Source organism: Meriones unguiculatus, chromosome 1 (genome assembly GCF_030254825.1).
Source record: "Meriones unguiculatus strain TT.TT164.6M chromosome 1, Bangor_MerUng_6.1, whole genome shotgun sequence".
Taxonomy (NCBI): domain Eukaryota; kingdom Metazoa; phylum Chordata; class Mammalia; order Rodentia; family Muridae; genus Meriones; species Meriones unguiculatus.
Genome location: NC_083349.1, coordinates 149,752,967 through 149,773,474, shown reverse-complemented (window position 1 = coordinate 149,773,474; position 20,508 = coordinate 149,752,967). Strand labels below are relative to the sequence as shown.

Sequence of the window (20,508 nt, the reverse complement as noted above, 5' to 3'; positions counted from 1 at the left end):
TTTTCATTGAGTCATTATTGTGTAGACTTCAGCATGAGCATCAGGCATAAAGAGTTTACATGAAGTAAAATAAATTCAGTGAATTACAAAAAAAGAAAATATTTTGAAGTATATATCATACGGCCCATTCTTCATACAGAGAATATCATACTGCACAATTTTTCAAATAGAGGAAATGCAAAGAAAGATCAGAGAAGTTGAAGATTTGCACTGGTAACTAACTCATGCCAATTCAGTGTGGTCTCTTGACCACAGTGTGACGCTCTAAGCATCCAGACTCTCGCTGTACGTTTATGTGGGCCACGTGGGATCTTGTCTACACAGTGCTCCTGGAGGCACACACTCATTCAAGTGTTAAGCCCTCACATTCAGAAGGATTCCATGGTAAGACCTCGTTCAGGAGAAACAGCTTGGGATAAGAACATATAGAACACAGTTCACCCTGGCACGTGTAGGTGATTTCAGAGCAAACTTTAAAACGTAAAAATGACGCTAAGCGTGCCAGGCCTCGAATGTCATCCGCCATGAGCTGCACTGTGTAACTAGCAGGACCGAAGCCAGCACCCAAGCGTCTGTCAACCCAGTGTAAGCGTCCCAGCCAGCTCCTCCCTACAGACAGGTGCTGCTCAGCAAGAACGCTGCCATCATAGCAGTGTACATCCCCTCAGGTGAATTGTAAGTACAACCTTCTTTCCTTTTCATGAAAGAGGCAACAGCGTCTTAAGTAATGGCGGATGTGATTTGGAAAGTGGGAGATAAACTTTCATGGAGGCATGCGCTTTCAAGTTGTCTCCTCAAAGAAGCTTCACGTTTCTTCAAAACATAGGTCCTCACAGATCTGCTCACAAATTTACAGAAACATCATCCTCCTGAGTAATGCACATGAGGAGAGGTGGAAGGCTGCCATACATGCACCATAATATATATTATATATATATCCAAATCAGCATTCTAATATTTTTGAAGTCTGGATAGTTCACATTTCTTCAATAAACATCTGTATCTCTAAGTTTTGGGTATTTGTGCTCTTAAAAAGCACATATTTGGTAATACAAGATTTATTAATTTGTGAACGGACTCTTAGTGATGTACAAAATCATGTGGTAACTTGGTTTTCAGCAAGCATCTGGCGATGAGGGCGTGTGCATGTGTGCACTCTAGTGAGTGAAGTGGCTTTGCGGTGACTTCCCATGTAAACATGGAACTTTGCTAAAATACCGCCATCATGTGTTCAACAATATTGAGCCTCAGAACTTAGGTTGGGTACTGGAAATCACAGTGAATTCAAGTGGTGACATGCCACGTCTTAGAAATTTGGGAAGAGTGCTGCTTTTGATTTACTGAAGTGAATCGGTAAATCAGCTGTCAGGTGATTTGTAAGTATCTCTGTATTGATCCACTAGTAACCCCCCATTTTCATTTCTATGCCATAATCAGGTTATTAAGAGTCTTGTAACTTTAAAGGAAATTCTTAGCAATAGCTATTCTCTCCTAAATCAATACAATAAACACCTGCATCAGAAATTGGCAGTGTGCCCAGGCTACATGCCACTGCTGACCTGTCTTAAACAGGAGCTGTTAGTACAGAATTACCAGTGGGCAGGAAGACTGAAATGTGAGCATTTGCGCTGATTTTCACTGAATAGGAAGTATTTCAATGTTAACATTGCCTACTGATTTTGCCAGGTTGCAACCAGATAGGATCTAATTATCCAGCCCTGATTAGCCTAGAACTTGTTTCGTAGACTAAGCTAGCCTCAAATTAACACACACATCTATTGGCCTCTGTCTCCCAAGTGCTGGAATTGGAGCCATGAGCTACAAAACCTGGCTTACAAGGAAAGGTTTTTGCACAGCTATGCAACAATTTCCTTTTGACTGATGGCATTTAAGATTATAAGGATTATAAAATGCAACCTCGTTTTAGAGCCCCTAAGAACTGAAAACAATGAAGAAAGTTAACAACTGGTTACTTGATAGGAAGAAATGAAAATATGCAAAGCAAATAAAGAACTATGCTTTTTCATATGACAATATATCTTTGATTAATAATAACCATTGCTAATTAAGTGATTAAAATGGTTATTGTTAATTGATTGATTAACAGTGGCTATTGTTAATGCTGGACTTTCTCCCCTGTAAAAATATTTCATTTATGCGTGATTCCCATTTTATTAGAAAAAAATTAATGTCCACGGTGTTTGTCATGTTACACAAGAAAAACACAAAAGAATATTTCTCACAGTAAAGATCTTAGTTTGTGACTCTCCCAAGGAATTTTGACATACAAATGATACCTGAATCCTTTAATGAAAACAAAGCCTTGGATTTATAATTTAATCTGGGCCATTTAACAAGCATATTTTCTATTATTTTATTAAGCATATTTACTAAACTCAAATTCCTTTGTTTTGTTTATATTTCCTTTAAAATATTTATTTAATGTATTGGGGGACTAGGTGTGTAAATACTAAATACGAGTCCATCTGGTAGGTATATATTCTCCAATGTGCTGCATTTGGGATTATGTCAAACTCAGGAACCACATTGTATGGCTACTAACGCCTTTACTGGAGTATGGCTAGTTTTAACTTGTTCTTCTATGCCCATTTTACAGAGGATGGAGCTAACAGTGGGAAGGGAGGAAGTAGGCTAGATGACGTGCGAGCAAATGACATTGAGTGGGTGGCTCTAGGTGGCTCCACAGCATGAGCCACAGTTTTCCTCTATCACAGCCCAATCACATGCAAAAGATGTAAGCCACACATGAGGGCTTGTGCTTTCTCAGAGTCCATGCTGTTTAAGCATTATGGATTCCAGACTGCTCACACACAGTGGACGTGTGCACTTTACAAAACAACTCTGCTTGGATTAGGTCATGGAAGAGGTGGGATTTGACCACTTCTGAACAAGTGAGATAACATCATGCTGTGCAGATAAGATACTGTTTAAAATGTTGACAATGAAAAAAAAAAATAAGAAAAAAGTGTAGACAATGTGATCCCATGCCTCCGTAGTAGAAACAGTAAAGGCAACACTCTAGCTTAAGGAGCGTTTGCAGCAGACAGCATTCCTGACAGCAGGGCTAAAGCCTTGCCTATACATTTACCCGGACCTACTGCAGTTTCTTTCTTTAAATTTGCGACAGTAGACAGTATCGTTCTGAAGCCCTGCACAGCCTAAGATTTATGATCAGCCCAAGCTGGCCTCACATTTGCGGTGGTTCATCCTTCTGCCTCTGCCGGGCAGGAGAGTACTAGAAAGCATTAGTGGCACACCCAGCCGCACATTTTCCCCTTAAATATCAAATGGTTAACTTAAGATAAAAATACTCTATCCATAATTGCAGTCAAGTATTTACAAACACACAGCATATGGTTTCACAGGTAAACAGGAAGCTTCCCAGCACGATTCAGAGCTTTAACTGGTTAACATGGGGCACGCTTGATGTCAAGACATGGTGCCAAGGCAGAACTAAATGACACGAGTGTTATATGCTCTGAGAACATTTTTGTGGCCAAATAACCCAATAGAACATCCTACTCTCTCCAACTGCTTGATGGAAACTAAACAATTATGGCTATTACAAACAATTTGGGTCATCTGGCATCCAGTCCAGTCGAAAGTCAGCAAAAAAAAGTGCCTTTTCACCTTTTTGTTTTCATATTTCCAGCAATGTTCATATACACTGTTGGCACACATCTTATTTCTCAACTACCACTTATTTACAGCACTGTACTAAATCATATTACTCTAATGAAGCCAATGCAGAATAAGAGGCTTAACATTTACATTACACCTACCTAATGTTTAGTGCAGATTTTTGAGAAAATTAATATTTGTAGAATAAATATCACATTTTGAATACGGTAATCAATACATATATATAATCATGACTTACTAGCTATGAGCTATTTTGTCTTGTTTTATGATTAAAACAACTAGTTGGCTTCAACTGAATTATCTTGAGAATCAATCCTTGCTATATTAAGATGCATAGATTTGCAAGAATACATATCATAAAACCATATCAACCTTACACCGTATGTGGTGTTATGCAAACTGAAATAGGGACTAGAGTTAACAATGAGGAAAATGTCTTCGCTATTCATATGTACCTGGTATGTAGTTATATCGAGGTTTGCAGTGTTTTAGTTCATTGAAAATGAGTTTATTATTTTATCATTGCATGATATTACACTAGGAATAATTTAAATTCCCAATGTTGTTTTTGAGAAACAATTTACATAAAAATTCACTTCAAACCACCAGTATGTTTAAGGCATAACTCCGTTCAGAGTGGATAGGCTGACCTAATTTTCTTGAACCTTTCCTCTGAAATCTACCCTTAGTTGAGATGGAAATTTATTTAGATTTTTATTTTTATTTTTATTAATTACACTTTATTCACTTTGTATCCCCCCATAAGCCCCTCCCTTCTCCCCTCCCAATCCCACCTTCCCACCCCCTTCTTCACGCCTGCCCCTCCCAAGTCCACTGATAGGGGAGGTCCTCCTCTCCTTCCTTCTGATCTTAGTCTATCAGATCTTATCAGGAGTGGCTGCATCTTCTGTGTCATTTTCTGTGGCCTGGTAAGGCTGCTCCCCCCTCAGGGGGAAGTGATCAAAGAGCAGGCCAATCAGATTATGTCAGAGGCAGTCCCTCTTCCCATTACTATGGAACCCACTTGGACACTAAACTGCCATGGGCTACATCTGTTCAGGGGTTCTAGGTTATCTCCATGCCTGGTACTTGGTTGGAGCATGAGTCTCTGGGAAGACTCCTGTGTTCAAATTTCTGGTTCTGTTGCTCTCCTTGTGGGGTTCCTGTCCTCTCCGGATCTTACTATTTCCCACTTCTTACATAAGATTCCATGCACTCTGCCCAACAGTTGGCCATAAGTCTCAGCATCTGCTTTGATAGTCTGCAGGGCAGAGCCTTTCAGAGGCCCTCCATGGCGGGTTTCTAGCTTGTTCCTGTTTTCTTTTTCTTTTGATGTCCTTCCTCTTTGCCTTTCAGGATGGGGATTGAGCATTTTAGTCAGGGTCCTCTCTCTTGATTAGTTTCTTGCCAGACTAGCTTTTTGGCTTTTGTGATATTTTCAGGAATCCTATGCTTGATTTGATCTCTGTGATACCATTGAGTAATTAGAGTCTTCAGGACATGCTTGATTTCGTCAGCATGATGAAGACAAAGGGCCAGCAAAGCACTTCAATGCTCAGATATGGGTTGGGTTTTAGCTTGGAGTCAGTTGTGTAATGTTAAATGTCTTCATGCACTTGAAGTTTACATCTGATCCTGATAAACTCTGTTGGACTATGTCCATGGCGGGCCTTTGTATTGACCTTCAATACATCCACTTTCCTAAGACTAGTCTGACTGGAACAGACTGTGAGATGATTATACCCTGGCATTGACCTCTTAGGCAGGGAAAGGAAGGATGCTTGCTGAGATTTCGTTTCTCTTTTACTTGAGTGTAATTGGCCAATTCAGACAGAGTTACTGTACTGGCCAGTTTTATGTCAACTTGACACAAACTAGAGTCATCTGAGGGAAGGAAGCTTCAATTGGAAAAATGCCTCCATATGATCCAGCTTTAAGGCCCAGCTATTAAAGCTGTGGTGCTATTCATAGGTTGGTGGTCCTGAAAACAAACTGTTCAAGCCAGTAAGCAGCACTCCTTGGTGGCCTCTGCATCAGCTCCTGTTTCCAGGTTCCTGCCCTGACTGAATTCCTGCTTTCACTGCTTTTGAGGATGAACTGTTATATGGAACTGTGAGCAAATAAACATTTTCTGCCCCCCCCCCCAAAAAAAAAGTCAACGTTCATCTTCTGACTTCCTGAGCTGATCTTCTTGTGGACCAGAGCCAGGCAAGTCTGAAGAGCAAGGCTTTTTAAGACATAAACAAATAGGCCCTTAAGTGTTAAGCATATAGATCTTGAAGTGGACTTGAATGCGGAGCCTGGTGGTGTATAGCTTTAAGCCCAGTACTCAGGAAGCAGTAGCAGGTGGATTTCTGTGAGTTTGGGGTCAAACTGGTCTACATAGTGAGTTCAAGGGTAGCCAGGGCTACCTAATAAGATCCTGTCCCAAAACAAAGTGAGCAAACAAAGTTAATTTTGATCACAGGTAGCTCTTAATGAGATATGGTGAGAACCAGAACCAGAATCCTGTGCCTGGCCAGAGAGAAAGAGAAGCAGTAGCCACAGGTCTGGCAGAGATGTCAGATATCTACACTCAGGGACTGACCTGAAGAAGATGAGGTGATCCACAGATAATCTAGACCAGGCAGGAGGAGTCCACAGACATGGTGCCTAGTGTCCTATGAAGCTGTCAGGCCTGCAACATCTCAGAGGCATCCTGCCTGCTGCCAGTGGGGCGAGGGCATAGCAGCTAGTGAGATCCACAGGTCTCTTGAAAGGACAAAATGACCCTATAGCAGAGGCCAGACTAGGAAACAATCTCTTATAGCAGGGATCTGTCAAGCCAGAGAAGAACAGAAAGCATCAAGCCAGCAGTCAGTGTGCTCTGTAGTGCTGGAGAAGAGACCTGATAAATGCTAAAGTATTTCTACATGAGCTGACACTGGCATTTGTGGCCAGGCTTGCCAAGTGCCAGGATGTGAAGAAGTGCCAGAAGAGCCGCCACCATACACATAATAAGCATCTCCCTCTCCTCAATGTTCTCTTGTTAATGGAAAGAAGATGGAAGGTGAGGCATTGACAGGAGCTGATAGAGCTCAGGGCCATATTAAAGCGAAATAGATGGGCATACCGTAAACTGACGAGCTTACTTCCCAGCCTATTACTCATCAGCTTCCTTCTCAACACCCTCCCCCCTCCCCGGGACTTGTCAGATTGTCCCCAATGCAGGACACTGTACCGGTATCTGACCTTTTTATTCCTAACCTGTAGTGCCACACTACCAGATAGTGACATCTTAAGAAGTAGCTACACACTGGATGTGTTTATTTTGCATTTGTTGGCAACTCAGCGTCACTAGTTCCCACTGGCTGAGCCTGGAGCTTTTCTGGCCTTACTCAGTGCCTAACCAGGGCTTTGAGGTTGCAGGTCCTTGCAGAGGTAGGGATGTTGAAGAAGGGCTACAGCTTGTTTGGGTACCCATTTGGATTTTAGCAGTTGGTAAAACTGAAGTTTCTTGGGTTTTATTTTCTTTCTTGATGAGGAATTTCAGTTTCAACACAGAAGCCAAACAATTAGGCATCTGGTCTCCTGTGTAGCAGTTTATCTGGTATGCTCATCTACTTTCGTCATTCTGTCAGTGCCTCTCGGTTATGTCTTAGAAAGCCTTCTGGAAAATTAAAGAGGTTATGATCACCCCCAGCGCTTCATGTTTATGGCCTATCATTTTCACAGAATATTGCAACTTCCTTCAAAACATGCTCCCTGCCTCCAGGACGAGCCCACTCCCACTCCACGGTCTTTATTGCAGGAGGAAATATTCTAGAACATTCACACAGAGAATGCTTCTTTCTGGCTCACACAAAGCCACAGATATTTGGGGCTTGGATTTCATCCTCAGTCACATCAGCTTTGGCTCCAAGCTCCCTGTCACCACTGTGTTCGTGCACCCTTTCCTTTAGCTTGTGCCTCTACTCTTAACGCATTGGCGTACCCTTTCCGTCTTCTTGACTGAATGCTAAGGAAATTCCACTTAGCATGCAACTTTTTCTGGATGGCGTTTTCCACTTAGAGTGGGCTACTCTAAGTGTTCTCCACCGTGTGTTCTCCACCATGTTTTCAGTGTGTTCATTCACTGTGCAATATTCAGCTATCCAGTCTGTCGCTTTTCTCCAACCAACTGTATCTCAGGTAAGAGAGAGCTAGGTACTGCCACGGTCCAGCAGGGCAATAGCTGGCAGCTGAGACTGGGATGATACTTAAAATAACAGTTTTCAACTTCACCCTCATTGTCATCACCACAACCACCACCAACATCATTTTGCTTTTGTGTTCAGGGCAAGTTTTTTTTCATATACTGACATAGATAACAGAATAGGCCAGAATACGGTGATATGAACACTTAGAAAGCTGGTACTTTCAGAGTTAAAAGAGGGGCTCTTGATTTACGTTGGGAGTTGAAATAGATAACTTGCTTCTAGCCATTTTCCTCCCTGTTTTAAGGTGAGATGTTAAGATCTTTAAAGAACTCAGTTAGTTGATGTCTAAACAGAGATTCTGGACCTGTGACTTTCTCCCTAAACTATGTAGCCTTAAACTAGAACAGCGAGAGCCTCCGTAAACACCACAGAGGCAGGCTAGAAGCATATTTGCACTTTGTGTTTGTATAGTGACTGGTGAGTCTTCGAACCTTCCCCATGTTGTTATCACCTTCTGAGGGCTGCACCATCCGTGTTGCTCAGGAATCAGGAGGGCAACGCCTGTGTTTATGTCAGTGAACTTTACAGCTGACCTGGCAAGCTGCGCCTCTGCTTCCTAGCCCTCGCCCGTTTCTTCTGTCCATTTCAAAGCATCAATTAAAAAAAAAGTCTTTTGAAAAATCGTTGTTGTTCTTTTGAAGTATTTTAACATTAGAGGCCTTACTACTCTGATTTTTCTTGGGAAGAGGAGCACTGCAGAAGAGTTAAAATACACAGAGTATTTGGGTCAAAAGAAGACACAGTACTGAATAAAATGAGGGATCCAGAAGGCAGCTGTGGAACTCTTTCTGTCCTTGCCTACCATCTGACTAGAAAATTCTAGGCAGGTTCTACCCAGGGCAGAACTAGTGGGAGCATTTCTGTTTTGACAGCTATAGGGTCTGCTGTTGCTCACTCACATGCCCGTTTCCTTCTGTCTTTCTTGTAAGCCATGAAGCCTTTAGAGGAGGAAAAGCTAACATTCCATAATGTTCTGTGGCCTCAAATCTTTAGTTGCCAGCCTAATTCAGGAAAGCGATGATAGAAGGTCATAGGTCATTTTTCCATTTTAAAAAGTTAAAAATTGTCTTTACCAAGTTAAGCCTACATTAAAAATAATTCGATCACATTGAGCATATTGTTGCCGAGCTCAACATCTCTAATTGAATAAGACATTAAGAAAACAGAACATCTTTTTTATTAATAGAAACATAGTTTGGTGAATACATACTTTAAAATCAGTCTTCCTGGGGCAAGGAGGAGAGCAAAAGTTACTTTCAATGACAAAACACTTTAAACCACTGCTGGTTAAAATCAGAAAGAAGGAGAGGAGAACCTCCCCTATCAGTGGACTTGGGGAGGGGCATGCATGCAAAAAAGGGGGGGGGGAGGGTGGGACTGGGAGGGGAGGAGGGAGGGGCGTATGGGGGGATACAAAATGAATAAAGTGTAATTAATAAAAGTTAAAAAAATAGCTAATCCTGAAACTCAAAAGAAAAGTTAACACTATAGATCAAGTGTTAAGCGTCATACGTTCCCCACAAGAGAAAATCCTATTTAAATGGGTTTCATTTAAAATAATGTTTGGAAAAAATAATGTTTGGGAAATTGGCTACATTTGGAGTTAATGTATTAAGAGCAATTTCAAAAGGGGGTTAAAAACTAAGGTACAACGTATTCTGGAAAACGATTTACAGAGCTGCTTACATATTTTACTAATATCTGTCTAAATCTGGACCACGACACCGATGTCACCCCAGAAACTTAATATGATGCAGCTTCCTGGAAGTACTGGGGAGAGTGGCCTTTCATGGCTGGCCTCTTCCCAGTTCTCTGAAAGTGCCCTGTCAGTTAAAAGCTTTCGACCAGCTTAAAAGTAATGCTTCCCCCATCTTGCCACAAGTCGTAAGAAGGCAAACAAACCTGTGTTTAACAGTAAGGTCAGCGTGACACAAGGCAACCAGAGCCAGTAAACTGAAAATGAGGTTGACATTCTGGGACTCATCCAGCAAGCCTGCAAGAGTTTTCCAGGCTCCCCAGCTGCAGGAGCTTGCAGGAGCTTGGGAGCAGCCTCCGGTCAGAGCCAGGGCCTGCTTTGGAATGTTGTCAGCTTTAGGAGGAGAGCAATCCTCTTTTCCTCCCTTTGCAGTAACCATGCTATCACTGTTATTTAACTTGTCATTAATGCCCCATAAACGCTTACATTCTTCAAGGGAAGAGAAGGAGAAATAATGAAAGGAAACTACCCTGCATTTTATTTTAAAAATGGAGACAAAGTCTAACTGTGTGGCCCAGGCTGGTTTGGGTTGTGCAATTCTTCCTCAGCTTGCACAGTCCTGGGGTTCCAGGAAGGTATCGACACACACAGCAGTTAGCTTCAGTTTTGAAGACTTAACTTTGGAGACAGCTAGTACAGGGACCTGGTGTCTGCAGGATTTTTGCCTGAGATTCACCTTGAATCTGTTTGTCTAGGCTTTGTTCAGCTTGGATTCACATCATGCTGTGGAGCATAATTCATAGTCAATTGTATTTCATCCCGTGGACAGACAGTTAGCTACTCTATGGCTTTTTACTCATTTTTACTTTAAAGGGCAGGGTTGTGTTATGCTAAAGAAGTGGCAGGCAGACAAGAAGGAGGCGGACATTGTACTTGGTGCCCAACCTCAAATAAAGACAACAGAGCCCTGGTTGTCATAGAGCCCTGGCAACCTTCTGCTCATGAAAAGTATGACGTGACCTAGTCTAGTGTGTGTGAGCAACTTCGGAGCTGACACACATTTCCTGCCTTTGAATTTGTTTTTTGAACTTAAGAGATGAATGCTTTCTATGTCCAATAGGCACATCACGAAAAAGGGAAACCTGGGCCTTCCCTGGAGTCTTCCTCCTGTCCAACTTACTGTAACCTTAGGACAGTGGTTGCCGGATTATGGAGTGAAAAAAAATAAGGTATCTTTAATTGTGAACCCATATATATGAGGCTGTGGAGTTTCAAGGATATTTAAAGGGTTCATATTCCAGCCTGGAATCTGATTGATAAGGGCAAACAGAGATGGCCCGAGCTGCCTAGATGTTCACAGCAAAATCTGAAACTGTAGCAGTCATCAGCAAAATTAAAGCTGTGACATCAAGTGGGCAGGGAGAGCTCTTAGCATGAGCAGGAAGCAGTGCTGTTTTGGGAGTTGACTTCATCATGATTTTTTGATCCCATGGTCAGATGTTGTAGATAGAGTTAGTGCCACGACAGGAATAAATTTTAGCACAGGAGCTGTGTTCTGCTTAAGCTGTTTTGAATTGTAAGAGTTACTGGGAAATATAAAAAAATTAACACTATTACTATTAGATATTATAAGAGTGATATGTTCTTTATATTTTTTATGAATCAGGACCTAAACTTGGGACTATATTTTTTTAGAGAAAAAATACATTTCAAATTAATAAAATATTTCCTAGTGAACAGAGGGAATAGAAAAACAACCAAATTTCCCAAGTTTCTGGTTTCATTAGTGAAGAGAACTGATTAGTTTGACAAAATTACAACCAAAACTATGGCATAATGAAGATGGAATTATGGAAATTGCTATTTCTGAACACCTGTATATATGTATACGTATATGCAAAAGATTTGGGTAAGGTTTAATGAATTAGCTCTATCTTACACTCAAGTAGCCAATAAACGACCAAGAAGTGAGCAGAGTCCAATTTAGTCTTTTATATACATCATTAATTCCATTGCTATAGTTGGCAATAATTTAGAAGCTACAAGTTGATTTACGGTGGCTATTCAAAAAATACTTTATTTTATACCTGTACAATAGTAAAATTTAAAGTTATATGTAAAAGAAAAAGAATACAATGGACAAGGTACCAAGTTCTTTAATCACCAGAAACAAAATAGTTCCACAAAATAATTGATACTGGACACATCATCTCTTTAGACACAAATCATTTTTCTAACTTTTGTAAAGGAAATATATCATGAAGTAAAAAATCTGCTTCAATGACATTCAAGTATTTTCTGTATTCTTATGCTTTAACTGAACTTTAGAGAAACCCAAAGAGCATGACCTGCAGAATGGAGATGAAGGGTACAATGACTACATCGGAATGGAGTCATCATAGTTGGAAATTGCAGAGTAAAAGATTCAGAGATGAGATAACTTCCATTTGGTCATGTCACACTCTTCTGGGAATGTTTTTCTTTCTTTTTTTTTTTTAAGATTAGCCTTAAATACTAAATCCTAGTGTTGGAGATCAAGATCAGGAATATCAAATGTTTTTAGGCAGTTACAAAACAAGGGCCATAATAAAATCCAGCCCTGAGGCAAACACACTTTATTTCCCCTTTGTTGAATGGTATTAGAAGATCCTCATTATTTTGAAAATTAACTGTGTTGGTATACAGAGATGACTACTATCAAGTTAGTCTTTTAATCAAAGAAAAAAAATGATTGAATAATTACTGCCTTCAGTGTTCCAGGGTCCATTACTCATATAAAAGAGCCCATGACATTGGTCTCGGCTGCATTCATGCACCAATCTCTCACAACGCACACAACTGCCACAGAAGAAAAAGTCCCCTAAGTATTCTATTTGCTAAGTTTTAAAAATTTTTATTGTGATTGTATTTTTGGAAAATGGTGTTGAAAGCTTTTCCAATAAACAAATGTACACAGAACTTTAAAGCAAATGAATTGCTGTCAGTTGCCTAGATTAAATAACTATTAATTTAAAAATACTATCTTTTTTAGTACTTATCTCATTGAAATTACACATAATTAATGCCTTGACCTATCCAACCTTAAGAATGTAATTCATATACCACACGTATCTGATGGCCCTCTACTTAGCAGACACTAGATTTATACTACTCTTGGGCTATAATTTCTTGAGTTATATGCAGTTTTTCTTCAGCTCCAGGTTCTATTAAATCGTATTCACACATTTCTTACGCTGTTAAATAAAATCAGAAACGAAGGGAATGTTTTACATTGAGCTTTGCAATATAAAACACTGTCAGAGTACTTAACTGTTTGTAGAACCTTTTAAAGCGAAGGAAAAAATATTCCATTCATTCTGTTGTAAAGTTCAGAACAGGAAACAGACCTTTTTTTTTCTGAAATCATGTAAAATGTGCTCCCATGTTGTAGTCAATAAAAGGCAAGTTATCGTAGGATAGGGAAAAGACAGGCTAGAATGAAGAGAAACAAAGTTGCAGATAAAACGAGTGATGAAGCCATGAGAAGTGATTTATCAATGGCACTCAGGAGACCCACAGCAACAGGACAAATGTGATCACCAACTCTGTCAAGAAACTCTCCTCAGCGCAGTACCAGACCTACAGACCATCAGCAGGGAGCAGCTACATATTGTTGCAATTTAATCAGCTACAGGGAAACAGAGCCTATCAAACCGCTGTGTGACAGGCTGGAAAAGACTTTACAGAAATGAGACACATGCATGGGTCTGGAGTCAGAGTGCAGAAATTACAGCAGAATTTTTTCTTCCTTTTCTTTTCTCTCTTTTTTTGTTTGTTTTTTGTTTTATTTTGTTTTGTTTTCCTATGTGAAGATTGTCAGAGCAGGAACATAACAGCAGCACAGTAAGTTGACAAATCAAAGGATATAGCCCAAGGAATCAGATCCTTTCTCAAGATGGTGCCTTTGGCCTGAAATGTGAAGTGAGAACGTGCGTGTGTGTGTGTGGAGATTGTGAAGAACCAAGCCCCAGCCAAGAGTGTAATGTGTATCAGACACATTGCACAAGAAGGCAAGTACACTACTAGGAGGAGACTTGGGTAAAACGTTGATTGACAGCTCTATCCAAGGTACTGCTGTGCGGGTAAGCCGTTACAATTTCTACATGCAGGGAAGGGACACCAGCCAACAGTCCGGATTAGTCCTTACTTCAATCCCTATTTGAAATGTGTCAAAGAACTTATTATTTATGGCTACGCCATAGTCAATTCTTTTTTCTTTAATTTAGAGATTTATTGTTAGGACACTTATAGTAATATGAGGGCTGATTTCTGATCAGACGAAAACATCTTTGCTTTGATGGTCATGATAATATTTGTTGGCAATATTGATCTGCACTGTCTCTTGGTAAACTAAGCATTCAATGGTTTAAAAAATAGGTAATTAAAAACTAGAAAGCATTTTGCAATTTTTCTATATTATCTTTAAAGGTTATTTTTTTATCAATGTGCATATTTTATTTATAAAACAACAAAAATACTTTTAAAGAAAATTTGGGAACATGTTTTTAACAGGATATATATATACATATATATACATATATATATATATATATCTGTTATGACTGGAATTGATATCAATGTCGATAAAAGCAAACAGTAATTGACTTTTACTGGATTCACTAGTGGTGTAAACTTGGTAAATGTGTGTGTGTGTTTTTTTAAGCTAACGTATATCTAGTGACTCACCTAGGAAAAGAACTAGTGTATGCCTTTCAAATAAACATTTTAAGTAGAAATGGCAAAGTGAATTGTGTGTTTTATCATAACTGTACCTGGTTGTATTATTTTAAGCAAGTATCTAAGATTTCCTGAAACAACTCACTGTTGGGTCATAGGCACTCAAAACTTTTCTACCTGAGACTTTTCCATTTCTAAAGCATCTCTTTCAGATTTAGAGGCACTAAAAATATTTTCCACCTGAGATACATTGGCTACATTTCCTTCAAGGAAGAAAAACACTATCCAAGAAAGGAATGGTATTTTACCCTCCTCTCCCCCCTGCCTTTCTCCCTCCCTTTATTTCTCTCTCCTTCCCTTCCAGCCTTGTTTGATAAAATGCCAATAAGATCTGGCCCAAGGAAGCATTTTTCATGAAAGATGCTGTCATACACTCTAAAACGCAAGGACAGAGAACTACCAAGGGGGTAACCGACTTTGCAAGGTCAGCCAACAGTAGGGATTCCAGTGAGAGAACAGACCTGACTTCCCTGTCTAGTCACAGGCCTAATAAGGAATCCTCTCCCTCAGACCCACCCTCACCACAATGTTACAGCAACTGTATGGCTGGTGTTACCTCTGTCATGAATCTGCTTCCAACCAGGCACTGCCTTAACACTGTTTGCCTCGTCTCAAAAACATCAACCCGTTTCATTTCTGTTTCTGATTTTTTTTTTTTGCATTAAAAACCCTTTGAAAATCTGTTTCAGGTTACATTCTTTGCTGATATTTTAAAGGTTCAGTTTTGGAAATATAAGGAGGGAGACCAAAGGAGCTACCTAGCAGCAGCCTGCGTGGTAGCCTGCTAAAGGTAGGGGTGTTTCTCTCCTCTAAAGAAGATTTGTTAGATGCAAAAGTTAAAGATCTGTACTTGAAAAGTGTAAAATAAAAGGGATGAGATATAGATTCCATATACAGTCAGTTTTAGCCACTTTTTAACCATATAAACCCTCAAAACACTTTAAAAACTCCGCTTAGGCATTACAAAGGCAAGTCAGAATCTCACACATTTTCTCATAAATTTACAGTGTGATAGGTATACACATAAGGCCTTCAGAAGAACATTATAAAGACACAAGACCCGACCGTCCTAAAGGAAATAAAGAAGACGCGCCACAACATTCAATTCAAGAAGACAAAGAAAAGTCATCACTTTTTATGAAAGAGGAGAGGCTTCACCATGCCCGCCAGGATCTTGGGCAACTGTGCAGCGATGACCTCAGACATCATTTCCGGAAAGTCGACGGCCAGTGTCCGGGACTGGATGAACGTGTTCAAGCAGTACAGGTGGAGCTGTTTCACAAGCTGCCGGTTCAACAGGTGGGTAGAAAACGTGAGAAAAACAATAAACGTGCACACTGTTCAAGTAAGATAACTTATTTTTCTGATGGTGGAAATTCCTGTCTATGTGCCGATGACTCTCTCCATGCTCCAGGGTAATATGAAAAATGTCCTATACTCATAATTGTGCACGCTGATAATACGGCATTTGAAAGATTTGTTTCTTTTTGTCTTAGGTGTCTGAGTGCCCTCATTAATGAATATGCACCCCTTACATGTGGTGCCCGTGATGGCCAGCAGATGGCACCAGATGTACTGGGACTGGAGTTACAGATGGCTGTGCGCCATCATGTGGGTGCTGGGACCTGAACCTAGGCCTTCTGCAAGAGCAGACTCTGAGCTGCTGAGTCATCTCTCCAGCCCCAAATATGTAATGTTTAAATTAATGAAAATTAGCTATATTTCCATGTTGTAAAGTAAGCATTTTGATTTAATTTTAACACTTTTTCTTTTATGCATATATGCAGACATACACATAGTATATAAATACTTAAAAATATACACCCTCAAAATGCAATTATTTCATAAATTGTATTTTTTAGTCAGACCTTTACAACAATGCACTGCTTCTACGTCAACAACCCAACATGAATCATGATGCTCAGGATCTCAGGCATATGGTCTAAGCAGCACACTGTTGAGCAATGCAGCCAGCTTCTTTTTAATATTTACTTTTTACTTTGAAACAGGATTTTGCTAAGTGACCCAGACTACTGAAAAGTTTCCCAGTAGTTCAGAGGAGCCTGTGAATTTGTGAGCTCCCTGCACTGGCCTCTTAAACATCTGGGACTACAGACCTTTTCCAACAGGCTTAACTTCCATTTTAATGAAATATGTTATGCAGCCAGTCCTGATGAGACCTGAAAGACTAGGATCAGAGGGAAGGGGAGGAGGACCTCCCCTATCAGTGGACTTGGGGAGGGGCATGGCTGGAGAAGGAGAGAGGGTGGGATTGAGAAAGGAAGAGGGAGGGAGCTTTAGGGGGGATACAAAGTGAATAAACTGTAATTAATAAAAAATAAATTTAAAAAATATCCTAAAGATGCTCCTCACTAGTCACTGCCATAGAGCCAGTGTCATTCAGAATGCTGGTAATATGCATATGACCTGTTTCTTTTCTCATTGGTACGCTGAGGATATTCTTCTCATTCTTGGTATCCTGTACCTTGAATCAATTGTGCAGTGCCCATATTCTAGTCCCTTAGAGTTAGAAAACCCACATCTTTAGCAAAGATCAGGGACACAAGTCCAGACGACTGCTACAAGCTGACGGTCAGTATGGGCTACACAGCCTGGCCGTGCCTCAAAAATGAGAAATAAAAATAAGAAAAAGAGAACACATATCCTTCAAGTTGAGCAACTTTTATAATCCCTGCTTTTATTTCTCCCTTTTCCCTATAAATTGCTATTAATTTGAGTTTGAGGATGAAATCTACATGACTGATCTTCTAAGAGCCTACCTTTTTTCTCCTATATATCATGTCTTATGTTTTAAATTATTTTCTACTGAGAATTTCCTTTGTTTTTCATGACTTTTATTGAATTTTAATGTCTTCTATTTTGCGTTTAATTATCCCAAAGTTTCATATATTTATTTATTTATGCTAAAGGTTCCTTTTTGAAGGTTCTCTGTTCTTTCTTTGACACAGTACTATTGTGTTTCTTTGAGACTTTGTGAATTTTTCTTCTGTCTTCTGTATTGATGCTTTATTCTTCGTGTTGCTTTTTTCTGTTAAGCTTACTTTATTCTCTGCTTTTCATTGCAAAATTTTAATTCAAATAGCTCTTTGTCTTTGAAATGTGTTGAAAATTCAGGCTCACAGACTGACCTGGTGAGTGGGTAGCTATTTTATGTCTTTGACCCTCATTTTTATGTGGTTTCTTATATAGCAGCAATAAAATCTGTACTTAATATGTCTCAGTTAACCATATATATGTTTCCAATTTTATTAATGCAGCTCTGGATTGGGGCATTTCTGGGCTGCTTATCACAACAGAGTATACAAACAATAACCTAGAAAGAATTTGAAGATTTATGATCTCTTCATGCATTTGAATGGACTTTTGGAAAGCATGGAGCTCTTACCTGGTTGCCATTACCAAGAGTGTTTACAAATACACACAAAATGGCACAACAGATTTTAGTATGATTATCCTATATTATTTATCTAATATCCACTTATAAATGAGTATACACCTTGTGTGTCTTTCTGCTTCTGGGATACCTCACTAAGGATGATCTCCCACCATTTGCCTGAAAATTTCATGATTTCCTTGTTTTTAATGGCTGAGTAGTATTCCATTGTGTACTAATATCTGTACAAGGAAGGAAGCTAAGCAAGAAGGAGCTCCCTGGGTAAAATGCTCAGTCTTCATTCACAAAGGCAAATTGGATGCACATCAGAAGAGGAAGAACACAGGAAACAAGACAGGAGCCTACCACAGAAGGCCTCTGAAAGACTCTAACCAGGAGGGTATCAAAACATATGCTGAGACTCATAGCCAAACTTTGGGCAGAGTTCAGGGAATCTTATGAATGAAGGGGGAGATAGAAAGACCTAGATTGGACAGGATCTCCACGAGGAGAGCAACAGAACCAAAAAATCTGGGCACAGGGGTCTTTTCTGAGACTGATACTCCAACCAAGGACCATTCATGGAGATAACTAGAACCCCTGCTCAGATGTAGCCCATGGCAGCTCAGTTTCCAAGAGGGTTCCCCAGTAATGGGAACAGGGACTGTCTCTGACATGAACCCAGTGGCTGGCTCTTTGATCACCTCCACCTTATGATGGGAGCAGTCTTACCAGACCACAAAAGAAGATAATAAAGCCAGTCCTGATGAGACCTGATAGTCTAGGGTCAGATGAAAGGGGAGGAGGACCTCCCATTCACTGGACTGGGAGAAGGCCATGGGAGAAGAAGAGGGAGGAAGGGTGGGATTGGGAAGGGATGAGGGAGGGGGCTACAGCTGGGATACAAAATGAATAAACTGTAATTAATAAAAATTTTTAAAAATGCCTCAAAAAAAGTTGCCTTACTCATGCTGTCCCTTCACAGCAACAGAACACCAAATAAGACAGTTGTATAGGCTATCTGTGCAGTCCTGATTTCATGATTCCTTTGCTTTAAATTGTCTTCCTTCATATATGATATCTGCATGTTAGTGCAATGTTTATATATGTGTCTTCATATAAAAAATGGCATAACAGCATTTTTTCTCTATTAGTATTTGAAGCAAAAACATATTTTAGAATCTATTGTGGGAAATGAATGATTATTTGTCTTGGCCATTAAATTCTATAGACACAATAGTAAATGTAGAGGTTAACATTGACATGACAGTGTGGTATATGGTGTTTTAATACCCACTACAAACAAGACTTTGGGGAAACCACACTGTGATGACTAATATTGGTCAGCAACTTAGCAAGCTCTAGAAGGACCCAGAAGGTAAGCCTTTGGACACATCTAACAGGGACTGTCTAGGATATAGCTGCTTCTAGTTGTCAGCGATTATATTAATGGCACAGTTCCCTAGGCTTAGGTCCGGAGCTGTCTAAAAATGAAAATGCTTACTCAGTCTCAGAATTCTTCATGTAACTATTTAAGGGATCAGAGAACTTCACAGAATTCTCAACAATTATCTGAAAAACAGAAATACTCACATCATGCAAGCTGTCGAGAAGTTTGGTAAGTTGATAGAAGCGCTGTGAACTGGGGACCACCCCTTTCTGTCTTAGGCCTATCGCCTTGATCAGTTCTCGGACGTAGCTCGACCTCATCTCTTCAAACTGGTTTTGGCTCCTCAGTCCTTCCAAAGGAACTGTGCAAAATTAACAAAAAGTGGCAATTATGGTAAAAACATGACACTAGCAATGAATAAATTTCTGAGCCAGACAACTAAAATATTTTATATAGTTTCTAAGTTTATATGTATATATATATATATATATATATATACATATACATAATTTTAAATAGAAATGATTTAAATAGAAAAAATGATGAAATTGGTATAATCAGATAATAGACATCTTTTGACTGTCAACGAATATATGAACCACTTCAGACTTGTACCTATTTAATGTAGCATTAACTGTAAAGAGCTCTTGACATTATTATATAGTCTTGCTTCAAATATCTAGTTTTATTTAATTTATGGCTCTATTCTGGATCTTATTTATTTATTTATTTATTGTTTTAAACAGCTATTTGTATTTTTTACATAGTTTTGTCTTCTTCATGTAAATCTCAAATATTTCTTATTAAGACTGACCTTGGAAACTATCTCTTTGTTGTAATTTTAACCCAGATGTCCATCAACGGTGGAATGGGTACAGAAATTGTGGTATTTTTATACAATGGAATACTACTCAGCAATCAAAAAGGAGGAAATCATGAAATTTGCAGGCAAATGGTGGGATCTAGAAAAGATCATTCTGAGTGAAATATCCCAGAAGGAGAAAGACAAACATGGGATATACTCACTTATATAGACCTATAAGATATGATAAACATAATGAAATCTATACACCTAAAAAAGATAATCAATTGAGCGGACATGGGGTAAGATCAATCCTCATTTAGAAAGACAGATGGGATGTGCATTGAACGTATGACAGGAGTCCACTGAGCGCATCTGAAAGACTCTAACTAGCAGTGTTTTCAAAGCAAAGACTCATGACCAAATCTTTGGCAGAGTATAGGGAATCATAAGAAAGAAGGGGAGTTAGTCTGATGGGGAAAGGATAGGAGCTCCACAAGGACCAAATATATCTGGGCACAGGGTCTTTTCTGAGACTGACATTCAACC

The 20,508-nt window shown here is 39.5% G+C and overlaps 1 protein-coding gene across 1 annotated transcript in view; it reads right to left on the bottom strand.

Annotated features, from left to right (window-relative positions):
* Positions 1–11,737: 11,737 nt before the first annotated feature.
* Positions 11,738–20,508, bottom strand: part of Pgr (progesterone receptor) — a 60,463-nt gene continuing 51,692 nt past the window's right edge. Inside the window, exons 7-8 of the mRNA XM_021643313.2 lie at positions 19,361–19,518; positions 11,738–15,657 (exon numbers count right to left, since the gene is read on the bottom strand). Of these exons, the coding sequence (XP_021498988.1) occupies positions 15,502–15,657; positions 19,361–19,518 (314 nt within the window). The 3' untranslated portion in view covers positions 11,738–15,501. The remainder of the gene's footprint in view (positions 15,658–19,360; positions 19,519–20,508) is intronic.